Below are 15,642 nucleotides of genomic sequence, written 5' to 3'. Positions count from 1 at the left end.
AATTTCCAGACAGAACTCTAAAGACTTGGAAACCACGAATCTGAGATGATTTGTCATTTTAAAATTATGTTATACATGATTGAGAAAAGATGGTGGGAGAGATTAAAATAGAGAGATTATAAATACACTTGGAGTAGTAGTGTTTCAAAATATACTTAGAAATGAAAACAGACAGATTCAACTGTTTAATATAGGTGCCTTCTTTTTTTGCATCTATAGCATGTGACAGAATATAGTACAGGAGGAAGAAACATGGCGACACACTCTGTAAATGACATGTTTGAAAGAAAATAATTATGTCATTTTCAATAATTTACAATGCAAAACAATATTACTAAAAATTTTCTTATCGGTTCAAACATTATCACTACTGCCCAGAATTTATTTATTGTATTTTAATTAATATGGAAAGAATATTTAGAAATTCCTGTGCACATAAGACAATGTTTTGTTTCAGACTCCGTTTGACTTTTTCCATTACTGAAAAAATAAATAAGGATGGTGTTAGAAAACACATAAGACACAGATTCCTTCAAAACTAGTCTCTTACTTGTAAAAAGACATCCTTTAGCCACTTTATTTGTACATCAAGAAATTGTATGCATTTGCACCCCAAGTATATAGAGACATCTAAGGACTCAAACAAAATCTGTCTTACTTCACCAAAAAGTCTTAACAAATTAAAATATAGCAGTGAATATAACAGCTATTGTTACTAATCTGCTTACAATATTACTAATACTCATACTCAAAACCACTAATTATTCACAAATATGCCGGTAAAACTGTACAGAATTCTACTAGAATTTTCCTCAGAGACATCTAAGGACTCAAACAAAATCTGTCTTACTTCACCAAAAAGTCTTAACAAATTAAAATATAGCAGTGAATATAACAGCTATTGTTACTAATCTGCTTACAATATTACTAATACTCATACTCAAAACCACTAATTATTCACAAATATGCCAGTAAAATTGTACAGAATTCTACTAGTATCTTCCTCTTTTTTTTTTTTTTTTTTTTTTTTTTTTTTTTTTTTTTTTTTTTTTTTTTGGTGGTGGTCTGGGGTGCTTTTGATGTCTATTTAGATCCTAAGCCACTTTGGTTTTCCTTGGAATCATAAAGTGGGCACCATGGGGTACTTATGGCAAACCACCAGCAAGATTAATTCTTTGTAACAGAGTATGATGGTGATGATTTTCTTCTCCTCAGTCATGGGTCTACATGGAGTAATTTAATCACATATCTCCTATGCCCTTTTCTCTCATTCCAAGGCAGTGGGTGTTTCTGTTCTCCATTCTTATACCCTGAGATGATTCAAAAACATTGCCAGATTCACCTTACTGAAACTACATAGCATTGTAGTTTTGCATGCAAATAATATATAAATTCTGAATACATATTATGTCTCTAAATGATATCTTTAATTGCACCATGTTTACTATTGGAGTTTTAGAATTTCTATATGCAATAAATTTTTCAGGATGAGCATCTGGTCTTTCTGACACAGAAAAGTTCAATAACTAAAAATACATCTTAACCTTTTCCCTACGCTCCCAGAAACATCTGTAGCCTTGCACTACGTACATAATGTGTCCATTTCCTGTGGGCATTAGGTTCCTGGCAAGCTTGTTAGACACATCAGGAAGAAAAAAGCAAATATATTCATTCATATGCAGTGTATTCATTTACAAATTTGTGTCACTGTTCTATGTTTGATAACATTCTGTAGCTAAACTGCATCATCAAAATCAAATACTCAAGTAGAATGTTGCAATATAAAATTTGGGTTTTCAAGAGTTGAAACAGAAAAAAATATGTTTTCTTAAACCTCTGTAGACATTGTCTTTTAGTTTCCATGGTTCCCCATGGCTACCTGGTATCAGGTACTTACAGGATCTCTTAATGAGGTCAGAGAACTCTTCCAAAATCAAAAAGGGAAAGAAGAAAAGGAACAGATAATCCCACCAAAAAAAAAAGAAAAAAAAAAAAAGAAGAAAAAAAGAGAAGAGAAAGCACATCTGCCATATATATATATATATATATATTTTTTTTTTTTCCTTTTTTTTTTTTTTTTTTTTTTTTTTTTTTTTTTTTTTTTTTTCTGCCAAAGTGGGAGACTATAAAGGAATAATTGAAGAGCCTACCAAAAGATGTAGGCATGTCCTGCCTGGCCTCCATCTCTCCATAAGCACATGGGTCTCACTGTGGTGCAATGTCATATCTACCAATGCTGTGCTGATGTTTCAAATATCTCACTGTATCTAAAGCAGCAATAGAGAGTCCCCAGAATAACTCCATGAGGTATTTTAAATTTGAAAAAATTAATAAAAATGGAATGAGATATGCAAATGCAATGTAAGATGGAAAATTGTTGTAGATAAAAAAAAATTCATCTACTAGAGGAAATTTAAATTTTAAATGTGTTTAATATGCATATGAGATCTGCTTAATGAGAAGACTGCTTATTTTGCATAATTTTGTCACCTAAAGTTTTACTTTTACCAGAGTACTGAGTTAGACATTTAGTTGTCTAACATTTAGTTGGACATTGAGACTGATCTGAATAAGTGACAATCAGTTCTATGCACATACATTGTCTTACAGGTATTTTGCTGCTTACCTGCCATCTGTCTCCTGCAGTTAGGATGTGCTTGTTATGTTTCATTTTAAAAGGCAATGAAAACTGTTCTAGCTAAGACTTATGACAGTTTGTAGAGTTTAATATACGAATAAGACTTAAGCTCTGAGGTCAATATAATTTTGTACCTAATGAATAATACTCAAGTATTAGGTTATTTCAATCTGAATTACATTACAGTTCTTTCTAAAAATCTGTAGTATTTTACTGAATGATATTTGCATGTTGAATTTTTACTTACTAAAATTTTTGATTAATTTTGCACCCACTAAACCAAAAATATCACCTTTGAATTTCTTCATATCAATTTAAGTGTAGCAACCAAATTAAAGAAACAAGCTTATCCTTTTTTATTAAATGCAACATAATGATGGTTATAAAAGGCCCACTGCTGAAAGCTAAATGATATCCAACAGTTCTTGTAATGATCTGTTTTGCATCAGGAGCTGTAATGTTTACTATGCTAGTAACATATGTGTTCATTTTAAAAATCCTCTACCCACCTAAGCTGTGTCTATGTGCCACTCATAAAATTCAACATTTTGGGATAACTGTGTATTTCTTTTCTGCTGGGTATATGTTTATATCCAGAATTCTTCTAAATCATTGAGTACATAAATAGATACCAGCTAAACCTACCGTGAGTTTTTTTCTAATTACTGGTTTTGTTTTACATTAGGCCAGCTTAAAGTGTTGATGCTAACCAATGAATTAAATTATTTATTGGTTGATGACCAATCTATTAGAAAAAATGCACTGATATTTACTTATTCAAACATTATGCATATGCCTGTTTGGGAGATGTAAGCATTTTATTTCCTTTTTTTTTATTAATAGAACAAAAATATACTCTCTTAATTAAATAAAAAAATGCATTTCCTAAATCATAAATATTCTGTACATAATTCTCCATCTTTTCATATTAACATAAGTTCTTTAGTCTTGTTTTAATTGTATTATTCATAAAGACACTAATGGCGAAACAAAGAACAGCTTTCTAAATACACCCTCTAAGGACCTGCTACATATAAATATGTGAATATATACCTCTTTAGGAGCCTTTGCTTCTTTTGTTCTTGTTTTTCATTTTTATGGTTATGTGATGTGAGTGCTATTATAATTTGGCTTTCATATCTGTCATGACTGTAACATGACAAAAGTTGGCTCTTGTATTGAGGAGGGGTTTTTTTTTGTTGTTTTTGTTTTGTTTTGGTTTGGTTTGGTTTTTTTTTTTGTTTATTTTGTTTTGGTTTTGTTTTGTTTTCCAAAGACTGATTAAGAAAAAACATCAATTAATACCCATCAATTGGCAGTACCTGTTAAGGGCACCAAGTACGTATAGATCAAATTAAAATATATAACTTTTTATAACTCCCACAGCAAATAAGCTTCATGGTGAATTACTGGTATACTATGGAACTCATCTGAAGGTATGTTAAAGCTAAAAATAAGTAAAATATTAAATAAATGCTAATATTGCAATTATAGCATTTTTTAGCAAATAATTTCCAAATTTTTTGAATTCTGGGCTTCTCATCACTCTGTATCCTTTCCTTGATGAGGCTAGAAATGTTGATAATGGCAGGACATAATTTATCAGTTAATTCGTGATTTCAGAAGACTAAGATTCAATTTCAGAATAAGCAGCAGTACATGTATTAAAATGCCAGTAAACGCCATTGGTGTTTGTTCCTATATCAAGCAAAATCAAAAATATGTCATGTCTTCCAGAAAATTATCAGAGTTTACATATTTCTTAAAGTGTGCTAAAGCCCAGACTATGTAGGTGCACATATATAACTGCATTTACATATTTCTTAAAGTGTGCTAAAGCCCAGACTATGTAGCTGCACATATATAACTGTATTAAAAAAACCAAACCAAAACAAAATACCAAACACAAAAAACCCTAGCAAACAAAAAAATCACAAGAATTTGTTCTAACAATGAAAAGGGAAAATGTAAATCTTGAGCAGCCTGGATTAACTCTGCCTTTTAACACACATTGAACAGTAGGTTGGTCTATGTGGTCTCTACAGGTCCCTTTTGACCTACATTTTTGTGTTCTAAATTCAAAGTAAAATGTAAAATAAGGGCTTATCTAAAACACATGAAAATAATTTGAATATCAATCATTAATAAAGTATATCATCCCATCTGCTACACAATTCACCACACATGGCTAAGTGGGTTCCAAAGGTATGTCTAGATTTCACTGGTGTGTGTACACAGCTAAATTTTTCAACTTGTTCTTTACACATTTTTTTGACAGTTAAATGTTATGGGTTTTGTTGGTCTGATATGAACCCTGATGAAGTTATTCTCCCAAAACTGAGGAAGATAAGAGTTTTCATGTGTACATCAAATAAATATGTAGAAGTGAGTATCAGCAGAGCTTATCAGCAGTGCTGATTGTACAAAAATTTTTCTTTTATTTGTGTCTCAAATGCAGTTGTTTTAATAGAACAAAACCAAACATAAAAATGACAAAAACAGAATGACCTGTAATTTCTTACAAGAGAGTTTTTTGTATGGATTCATTATTTTACAATGATTCTGCTCTTCAAGTTGAAATTAGAAATTTCTTCTCTGAGGCCAAAGTGCACAATTTAAATTATAATAAATTCCCTCATTAAAGTGAATCATGGTCCCTTTCTTTCATCACATTACTGTGGAAAAATTCAGCTACTACAAATTTTAGCAGAAACCTGTGTAAGATATATAGTGCAATACATTTTTTAACATAAACCCAAAGATTCTAAATCATCTGGTGCATTGTGATTTCTTTAGTTGTTTTATTTTTTCAGCAACTGATAATCTGAACAGGTTTTAAGTCCACTTTGTACATCTTACTATCATCTATACAAAGTATAGCGTCCATCAAATATAGTCAAATTTTCTATTAATTCCTCATTTACTATATAAAATATTTTTTTCAAGTAATGCAAACTACATCCTTTTAATACAGTTGTCCTTTCCATGATTAAATATTATTGGGAACAGCCATCTGTCACACACAGTTTTATTTTCCAAACAATTAACCATGAATTGTGCTTTTTTGTTTCTTAGGTTAACAGGATTTCATCTTCCTCCACCTGTGACAAGTACAAAATCTGTATTTTCACTGCGCTTGACAAGTGACTTTGCAGTTAGTGCTCATGGGTTTAAAGTTTACTATGAAGGTAAGACATTCTTAACAAAATAATCTGTTTTTTTTTTTCCTCTGATCTCTAGACATAAAAAAAAATAAACATCCCACAGAAATATATAAAAATACACATATATAACCTCATCCAAGTTACTATATTTGCTTTTCATGTAATCATTCACAGATGCATAGTCGTATTTCAAACCAAAATATTTTAAACTCTACAGTCTATAGTACCATCACACAAATATTTTATGATCTCTAATAGTGGCAAGTTCTTCTAATTCTGAAAAACGTAATTTTTATTGAACAATTGTTATTGTATTGGTCTTTCTGACACATGCTTATTCAAATTAATGTCAAGACATTACTAGTTAGTCTTCATTTTCACTGGGTAGTGGCATCTGCAAATTTTATGGATGGAAGGCTTTTCATATGTTTGCACAGGAGAACTGCTGACTCAGTTCTCTAAATTGACATAAATATATTTCTCTATTGCAGTTTTCACCATTGTCTATAATTTTCACACAGACACTGAAGTTAATGAGCTGGAACATGTATTCCTGAAGTCCAGAAGTTCATAGTTATAGCATATGTATATTCCAGGAAGGATCTTTTTTATGATCAGGTTCAGTATAATAGTGTTTGAAGAGTTTATATCTTGCATTCATTTTTTAAACCCATTTCTTGGTATCAGGCACTATGAACTTTAATGAGTTTTTATAGGATATAAACAGAAACCATTTTTTTTTTTTTTTTTTTTTCTTAAGTATTTTGGGGGGGGGTTTTTTGTTTTTTTTTTTTTTTTTTTGTGTGTGTTTTTTTTTTGAGGGGGGGGTTTGGGTGTTTGTTTGTTTGTTTGTTTGTTTTGTTTTGTTTTGTTTCTATTTTTGGATTCCCCTCCCTTTTTTTAAGGACACTTCATGTTAAGACACTGGATTTTTCTATTTCCATGAAGTGTCTGTCAGCAAAGCCGGAGCTATAGTAAACTGCCTGGAGAAGTTCTGAGGCTGTTGTTGTACCCTGCTTGGTCCCACCTGCAACAGAAACTAATCTCTGAGAAATTAACTAGCTGAGTAACACTTTGATCGGCAGGAAGCTATCAAAAAATTGGCAATGCAATGAAGAGCTGCTGTAGAAATACAGTCCAGAATCACTCTGTAGGAAAATCATTTACCTTTAGGTATGATGCATTAGAATTCTGCTTCATGTAGAAATTCTCTCCTATATACCAAGATATGAAATGAAAAATATAAAATATTTTTTATGTCTTTCATGTTCCTTTAATTATTAGAGAAAATAGCTGAAATTATTACACACTATCTTTTGGTTTTTTGGTTTTTTTGGGGGCGGTGCATACAAAAGAGAAATTCAGGCTATATGTAAATGGTTTTGTCTAGAAGGCAGCTACTCTGCAGTCTGTTAATTTTTCAAGCATTTAGCAACTTTGTTCAGCAGCAGAGTAATTAAAACTCATATTAAAATGCACGATGAAATTCCTATGGATTTTTAATTATGCAAAATATATGCTTCTCATGCATTAATTGAGTTCATTATATATGGTATCATCTTTCCTTATAAACAATTTACTGAAAGATTTTGCTCTGCTAACACTAACACACAACAATCTATGTGTCTCAGTCATGACAAAGAATAATTAAGACTAAAATGGAAGATCAGCTATAGACTTCACCTTGCACATTTGACTGACCCCTCACATAGTTCCTTTCTAGAAAATAACATGGTGATTAATAGAACTCGAGCTCCTAGATCAGTATAAAATCTGGGGAAATCTTACCTTCGACCACAGAAATCAGCATTTTAGAACAAAACATAAACTTGTTGTCTTGAACTTGATACTAATTTTTTTTGAAACTGATGTTTTATTTTGTAAAATTAGAATTTTTTAAAAAGTTAGGCTGGACACCAGAGTTTAGTTCAATGGAGTCTCCCTTACTACAGCTAGACTGCAGTTTTAAGACCTGAATCAAGGTAACTTCATTCAGTCAGAAAATTTTTCTTTCAATACGTTTTTTTCTGACTCCATGTGAAGCTATCCTCTTTATACCCGGATAGCAAAGAAATGAAAACTCATTACATTACATTACATTCATTTAATGCCTCTTTCCTTGATGTCAGAGAATAGATGTATTTAAATGATAATCACATCAGGGAAATTTCCATTTCTGTTCTTGTACTCTGTGAACATGTATAACCCCGCAATCAACATTTTAAGATCTGGTTCTGCCTAGTATCCAGTTTTCAAAAATTTTGATTGCCCAGTAGCTCCTTTTTAGCTTCTTGATGAAACATTTGCATACTTAGTACCCTTAAATATCAGGCCTCATCATTTAAAGCTTCATTATGGATATGTAATTTGAAATTTAAGATAGAAATGATTAGCAACCTGTCATTGCAATAAAGCCAAATGATAGAGGTGTCTTGAGAGGATAGGGTAAGAAGTAGTGACATATATCTGAAGGGATTAGATCCAGTCGTAATTTGAAAAAGAAGGAACATACCTTTTATAATCAGAGATAATTTAAAACGTTTTCTTTTGAGTTGCTTTGAAATAGATTATATAGGTAGATGATTATATGGAATCCATTACTGTTCACTATTTAGAAAAAATGAAATAAAATAAACAAAGCCTCCAAACATCTATTTTAGTGACTTCTCATGCTCTTGAAAAATTTGTTTTCAGTTGAGCTGAAAGTTGACAAGAAATTCCAGACTACCTGACAGAATCTGTGGGAAACATGAAGCTATGGTGGGCTTTCTTGATAACATATAGGAACACATATGCATTTTCTGATCTCCTGAGAATAAAAATATTTATGAAAAGATATAAAATTATATCATTAATAGAAATACTATTCTAAGCCACTGCAATTGCATTCTGTCAAACCAAGTGCACTCTAGACCACAAAATATCAACCCTGGCCTGCTAAACATCATTATCATAAGCCTCAGTCTGCAATCAGTGTCCCTCCATTCTTCTCTCCTTCCTCTTCTTCTCACCTCCTTTTTCTTTCCTCTATATCAAGTGGCGTATTTGAGATATCTTTGGTACCATTACACGCAATGTCTTCATGTTCAGCTTCTTCATTATTCAGAAAAGAACACATCTGATAAACATACCTCTCTATATAGCACAACACCCCTGAAGAAAAATTACTTCATGAGAGAAAACTGGAACAGATTACTCAAAAGTAATAGACTTCACTTACAGTGACAACAGAAAATGGTGAGGTGTATTAAAATTAAGGAGGGATTTTAAAAATAGCCTGGAGCTAATTTTATCACTGTCTAGCATTGCTGGTTGGAGTGAGAAATGGGGAAGTTCTAAACCTGCTGATACTGTGCCTTTTGTTGTTGTTGTTGTTTCTGGAGAGGTAAATGGGGAGGTTTTTAGTAGCTCTCAGGCTCTCTACAATATGTATTAATATCTAGAGAAGGAATGTTATACTTAATCTCCTATTTGATAATTTAGACTAAATACAGTGTAGATGTGCTCTTTTATTTTATATCTTGTGGGATAATTTGGTTTTGGAATAGAAGAGGTTGATGGACTTTTCCATTTCCTGTTGTCCTAAGATACATAAGCAGCTTTATTCATGGAGAGTACGGAGGGGAAATACAGCTGCTGAGAAAGAAAGCAGCGTAGCAGCTTGGCTACACAACAAAGGGATTCAGTGGACCTAGTCCTGCTTTGAACAGTGCTTCCTTCTGTTCTCACTGTGGTATTTTACAGCTTTTATACAGGTAGCTGACATTGCTAAAATCACTGACTTCATTAAGAAATGGATTGCTAGAATTAATGGCAATCTTTATTCCAGTTAAATATGATAGACATTTTTGTGTTATTCTATTGGCCATGGCAAAGAATAGAAAAATTTAATATATAGATTACCCTTATAGTGAAAACTGAATGCCCAGGAGGTGAATTGCAAATATTTATAAAGTAGTATGAAATATAACTTTATCTGGTTTGTACTACTGCACATAATTTTAAAGCTGTATTATAAAACTGAATTATTAGACACTGCATAAGTAATGAAATGGTATTAATATTTGTACTGGAGTGCTGCTGTGGAGTTCAGAAATTCTGCTGAAATGTTTTTGCAAGGGATCTGAGTGCAATGTTAAACATTTCAAGAATGATCACAGCTTTATCAATAATGGGGGGTGGAGAAGCAAAGAAAGGAGCAGATGGTGTTTATTTACAGAACAGGATTTCCATCTAGTGGACTTCTAGACTTCTGTGGACTTATCATGCATTTTTTTCAGAAATATTAAGAAAAACTGGTAGCTTATGTACAGCATTATTGAAGCATGTAGATAAGAAATACTAGTAGGACTTAAATATGTCAGGATGTGAGTGCTAAAAATAATTTGGCAGTTGGTATAAAGCTAGAGAATGTGAACAAACGGGAGAAACAATTTTTAGCTCTTCTGCATATCAGAATTCAGAAATGTGGCTACACATAATCTAAATCTTGGATCCAGGTAAGGTTCATGAAGTCCTAGGTGTATAAAGCTAATAATGCTACTGCTAGCTTAATATAAAATTTAAAGGAGTACTAATGAATTATTGTTTGATTTTGAAGTGCTCTCTACAAGAAATCCACTGAAAAATTGTTTGCCAGCTTGGAGTTGTAAAAGACACCAAATTTAAGCTGTAAATTTGTCACAAAGCTGTTACCTGATGGATACTATAGGCTCTTTGCTGTTGCTGTTCACATTTTGCCATAACTGCTGTGAATGTGGCTGGCCTCTGTCATTACGTTGTTTCAACAGCCCCCTAATAAAAATTGAATTAAATGGAGAGGAGAGGAGAGGAGAGGAGAGGAGAGGAGAGGAGTGGAGAGGGGAGAGGAGAGGAGAGGAGAGGAGAGGAGAGGAGAGGGGAGGGGAGGAAAGGTTACTAAATTACATAAATAGATACATTTAGATGAAACATGTTAAATCTAACAAGCAACATGTTAAAAAATGGTGCTGGAGTTTCTGTATTTTGTCTGACTGTATGAATATATGCCAAATTGTCTAGGAAGTCAGAAAATTATCTAACAAATCCTTTTTGTCCTGGAATACTAGCTTGGATGGGAAACATCCCACTAATTCCTCTTCATAGACTTGTATCTACTACAGACTTTTATGTCATTCCTAATACCAGATGCACAGTAAAGCTGTAGCATAGGATTCCTTATGAAATCAATACCAGGTTGCCATGGTGCTTCTACCTATTTTACCTATATGCTGTACTGGTACCATCCTTCTTGTATAAATCCAGAGGAACTAGAGAGAAAAATAGCTCTGTGGACTACATCTGGTAAATTTTTATAGCATTTTGCACTATTTCCTTGATACCACAACCACTGATTTGGCTAAAGAATAACTTCTGGAGACAAAGTTAACTCTCGAAGACATCAAGCTTTAAGAAAACTTTCTTTGATCCCACTGATCCGTCTGCCTCACTTAGAAGTAAGACTTGTTAATTCTGATTTTTGAACTTCCAGCTACTGGCTTTTGTTCTGCTTTTATCTGCTAAATTATAGAGCCCTTATTATTAGCATCTGTGAGTTCTTATGGAGGTTCTTAAGTACTGCAATAAAATTGCAGGCTTCAGAGTATTCTTTCTCTTTAATATGGGCTTTTGAAGCATTAACATTAATTTTCCAAATAATGAAATATTTTCTGTCATTCTTCTGCATTTTCATAATTTTGTTACAGCTGTGTGAAAAAGGGCTCTGATAAGTGCATTTGTCTGGCTGAGGCCTGAGTCTGATCACCATAACCTGTCCTATCTTCTTATTAAATCTTTTTTTAACTTTCAGAGCAATCTCCCTCTGTCGTGCATGTGTGAGGGTTAAAAGGGCAGAGTGCCAGCTACTGGAGCCAGGCTGGGGATATAGGTACCCCTGGCCTGGTACCAGCTACTGGAGGGGCTGTGGTCTCCATGCCAGCTACTGGAGTGGGTGGGGATCTCAGCTGCCACTCACTGGGAATGGTGTGTGTCCCAAAAATCAGCTCTCAGGGGAACCTGCATGAGTGAAGCAAGGGAGGAGCTCCATGCCAGCACTTGGAGGAAGCTGTGTGACAGTTGCTGAGGCAGTGTGATGACACTTCTCCACACTGGGTGTGCATGGGTCCCTCACCTGCACACTTCCATCTGGACTAACCAGCAGGAAGGAGGTTCTGGATCTAGGGTGAGGTATCAGGAGGATGGGGAGTCCATGCTGGACAAGAATGACAGTACTGCATGTTTGCTAGTAAGCATCAAGCTGGACCAGCCAGTGATGAGGGGAGTCCTGGGGCCAGTAAGAGGGCCTGGAATCTGGGTGGGGTTGTCAGGCAGGCAGAGGGATCTGTGAATGTACATGTGCCCATGCAGTCAGGTAATTCTGTGTGTGTCCGCATGGATGGCCTTCTGTGTCTGCCAGACAAAGAGAGGGTTTGGCCACTGGTGCTCATGTTCAGGAGGTGCGGGCAAAGTAGTGTCTTGCCTGTGGCAATCTGTAGCCCAATCTGTTGGTATCTTGTGTGTCTGTGTGTTTCTCTGGAATACTTGCTCAGCAGTGAAACTGGTTAAATCCACAAATGGGAAAGCACCAAAAAAGTCCATTGGCTTGAGTCATGTCCCCAGGCCACAAGCTGCCCCAGGTCTGGACTCCTGTCACCAGGCAGGGAAATAAGCAGATTTCAGAGTTGCTGGAAGCAATGGCCATTGCTGCTGAAAGTGGCCACTTATTACATCCCTTCAGATGCTTAAATGTCATTTGGGTTCTCCAAGCATAGTTTGTCCTTGGTAAGTCTGTGCTAACTACTCCCAATTAGAGTCATTCTTTAGGTGATGGAAAATGGATTACAAAAATGTGGTCTTAAGGCTACTTCCAGGAATTGAGGGAAGGATTATTTATTTATAGTGTCTGTAGTAATCCCTCTTGCTTTCATTAGGACAAGTGTATCACTAATCTGTCTAATCATGAAGGACTACTGCTGATTGCTATAATTTTCCATGGATTATAGACGGCAACTTTTCAGTCAGGGTGGGACAGCTCTTCTGGTATCCTTGGGTGAATTTGTGAATTGAATATACCCAACTGTCGCCCTGATTTTGTAAGACTTTGTTAAGCCTTCTGATGTTTACATTCTTTCAACAAACTTTCTCACACACAGTTCTGTAAATAACCTATGTTTTGCATTCTTTCATAGAGGTGGAGAGAATTGATGGACCCTTGGTCTGTCCAGTGGCATTGGAGAGGTGGCACTGTCACCCTCCAATCCACTGTCACCTTTGGAAAACTATAAATGTTGGAGTCAGAAAATAAAGGTTCTTCTTTTTGTTCCCCTCGAGAGCAGCAGTGTCTGTGTCATCATTTCGTGCCTTATCACAACACCCAACTTTTCGACAAAACCCAGAACCAATTACCTCTCTCCTTCCCAACTGGACTGATACATGAACAGCTTACTCCTTATGAAGAATGATGCACACAAGGCATGGAGTTCTTTGCCCTTTTTCATATTGAATATTATTGTCTTTCCACCTGGTGTATTTGCAATTTTCCCTGTCCTATTTTTGCCACTAGCATACTTGTTGAGTCCCTTTGTATAATCCATGAAACTCCTCCCTAGTGTTAGTGCCCCCTTGGACTTTGACCTTCTTGATTTTGTTCCTGAGTGCCATTTCTATACACCTTTCTTTCTGTCCACACTTTTTTCCTTTTTTCTTTTTTTTTTTTTGTCTGTACTTTGTATTTTAATTCATTAAGAAACTCCCTTGTTAGCCTCATGAGTCATTTGCCAAAGTTCACTTCCCCTTAAAATAGTTGGGTTGTCATTTAGAAAAATCAGCCATCTCTCTGACTGCACTTCTTCCCCATAATTGCTTCCCAGGAGATCCTCCCTAACAATTCCCCAAATAAATCCAAATATGATATCTTAAAATCTAGTGTCCCAATTTTAGTACTTCCTTCTCAGTCTTCCTTCTAAACCTGGGCTTAGTTTTCTTTCACTCTTTGGTTCACCCTTTTCCCTGAAGAGAGTGCTTTCAAAGGCCCTCCTTCTGAGTTAAACATGTCTACATATGATTATATTCTTATTTGTGTTGATCAGGCAGTTTCATTTCTTCCCAGCAGTCCTACTTTGTCTTCAGATGAGGTACTATGATTATGAAGCTCAAACCTATGGAGACAACTGTTCAACTAGGCATTGTTCTGCTGGATGCACTTGCAGCCAGAGCTTTTCTCCTAATCAGAAGGATCGAAAGGAATACCATCACCTTAAGGGATCACATGCATCCATTCTTCTGCTCAGAATCCCATATCAACCTTAGATCAACTTAAGGTTTTCCTTGGCCATTTTATTACCACTCAGATGAGTGAATAGCATCAAGTAGCAGTTGTGAGGCTGAAAAAAGGGCAATTGCTCTGTAAAATTATGTTCCTGAGCTCCAGACAAGGAGTACACAGTCCCAGACTAGAGGTCTGTCTTGCAGGCAGGGGACTGTGCCGTGCAGGATGGAGTATCTGACATCTGACCACTAGAACTAGCTCATTATAGATGGCTTTGTCACTTTGTTATCAGTACTCAAAGTACAGTTAAATATTATTTCTGCTGCCAAATATTTGTCATCCTATTTTTGGGAGAATATGTAACAAATTCATTTAAATAGACTTGTCATTTTCTTCCCTGTCCTTTTGGTTGAACAATAACATATAATTTTTAGAAAAAAAGCTCATGCACACGTGCTTGATTATAGATCTAGTGTTTTATTCTACAATAATTAGCAGTTGGACTCTAGTGGTTGTTGAGTGCTAAATTTTCTTTGATAAATCCTAAAAAAAAAAAAAAAGTTTATTGATTAGAGAGCCACAGAACATGCATAATATTGTTTCAGACAAAATAAATGGAAATATACTTATTTGTTTTAACTTTTGCCAAAAAAAAAGTCATTCTTTGAAAGTTATAAACCAATGAATGACATATAATTTCTTCTGCCTTGAGAAAAACTTAATTATTGGGAAAAAAAAGATGTCTGTCCCTTAGTCTGGTAAAAATCCACTTACTGTTTCAATGTTCTGTTTAATTTATTTCTTTCAGAATGATGTTGTTAAATAAGCCATATTTGTCAACTTATGGTACTGCAATTTATCATTTTGATACATACATATTGAAGCTTAACTAAGACAGTGATTAATTTGAAATCTTAATTATATGTCAGCCTTACTTTAGCAGTTTTTTTTTTATATTTTCAATATCATTTTTCATTTAAAGAATAATTGAATATATACTGCAAGTCTTGAAAGAAATTTCCCAAGAGATTTCAAGGTTTCCTTGGTGAACTTACATTCTTCAGCTACTGGACTGTTAAGATAAGTACAGTACCCTGACAAAAGCAGATCTTAAGGCAATCTAATTTAAAATTCACATTTTGATCCCATGTCTAGACAAGCAGTGATGACTATAATCCAATATAGCTGAAACACTATTCTGCAGCAACCAGTATACACTGCTCATTAAAGTACCTAATTAAATGCAGCTCCATGTTTATAAGCAGGTGCTTCCTTCAAGTTTTAAGTTACAACTCAATGAAATTTTGAAATAGTAATTCACAATATCAGAATTTGAAATATCCATAGAATTCATAAAAATGAAATTGCTGCTAAATACCACTTACAAATCTAGAACTACATGGCTTAATCCTTCAATCTGCATTTGGTTTTTGATAGCATTTTGGCTTTGATTTGTGATAGCTTTGACAGAACTTCTGTAGCAATATCAAAATACAGAGATCTGCAAGAACAGGTTCAGTATGCCAGCATGCAATCTTAAAAACTCTTTAAAACAT

General features: G+C 34.4%; 1 protein-coding gene across 3 annotated transcripts in view; it reads left to right on the top strand.

Annotated features, from left to right (window-relative positions):
* CSMD3 (CUB and Sushi multiple domains 3) overlaps positions 1-15,642 on the top strand; it is a 577,908-nt gene that overhangs the window by 97,806 nt on the left and 464,460 nt on the right. For all 3 annotated transcript variants that reach the window (XM_041407558.1, XM_041407557.1, XM_041407556.1), the window contains exon 3: positions 5,714-5,826. In XM_041407558.1, coding sequence (XP_041263492.1) covers positions 5,714-5,826 — 113 coding nt within the window. The remainder of the gene's footprint in view (positions 1-5,713; positions 5,827-15,642) is intronic.

The sequence above is a fragment of the Onychostruthus taczanowskii genome, unplaced genomic scaffold (assembly GCF_017590055.1).
Source record: "Onychostruthus taczanowskii isolate IOZ18803 unplaced genomic scaffold, ASM1759005v1 scaffold27, whole genome shotgun sequence".
NCBI classification, from domain to species: domain Eukaryota; kingdom Metazoa; phylum Chordata; class Aves; order Passeriformes; family Passeridae; genus Onychostruthus; species Onychostruthus taczanowskii.
This window is presented reverse-complemented; position numbering and strand designations above follow the sequence as displayed.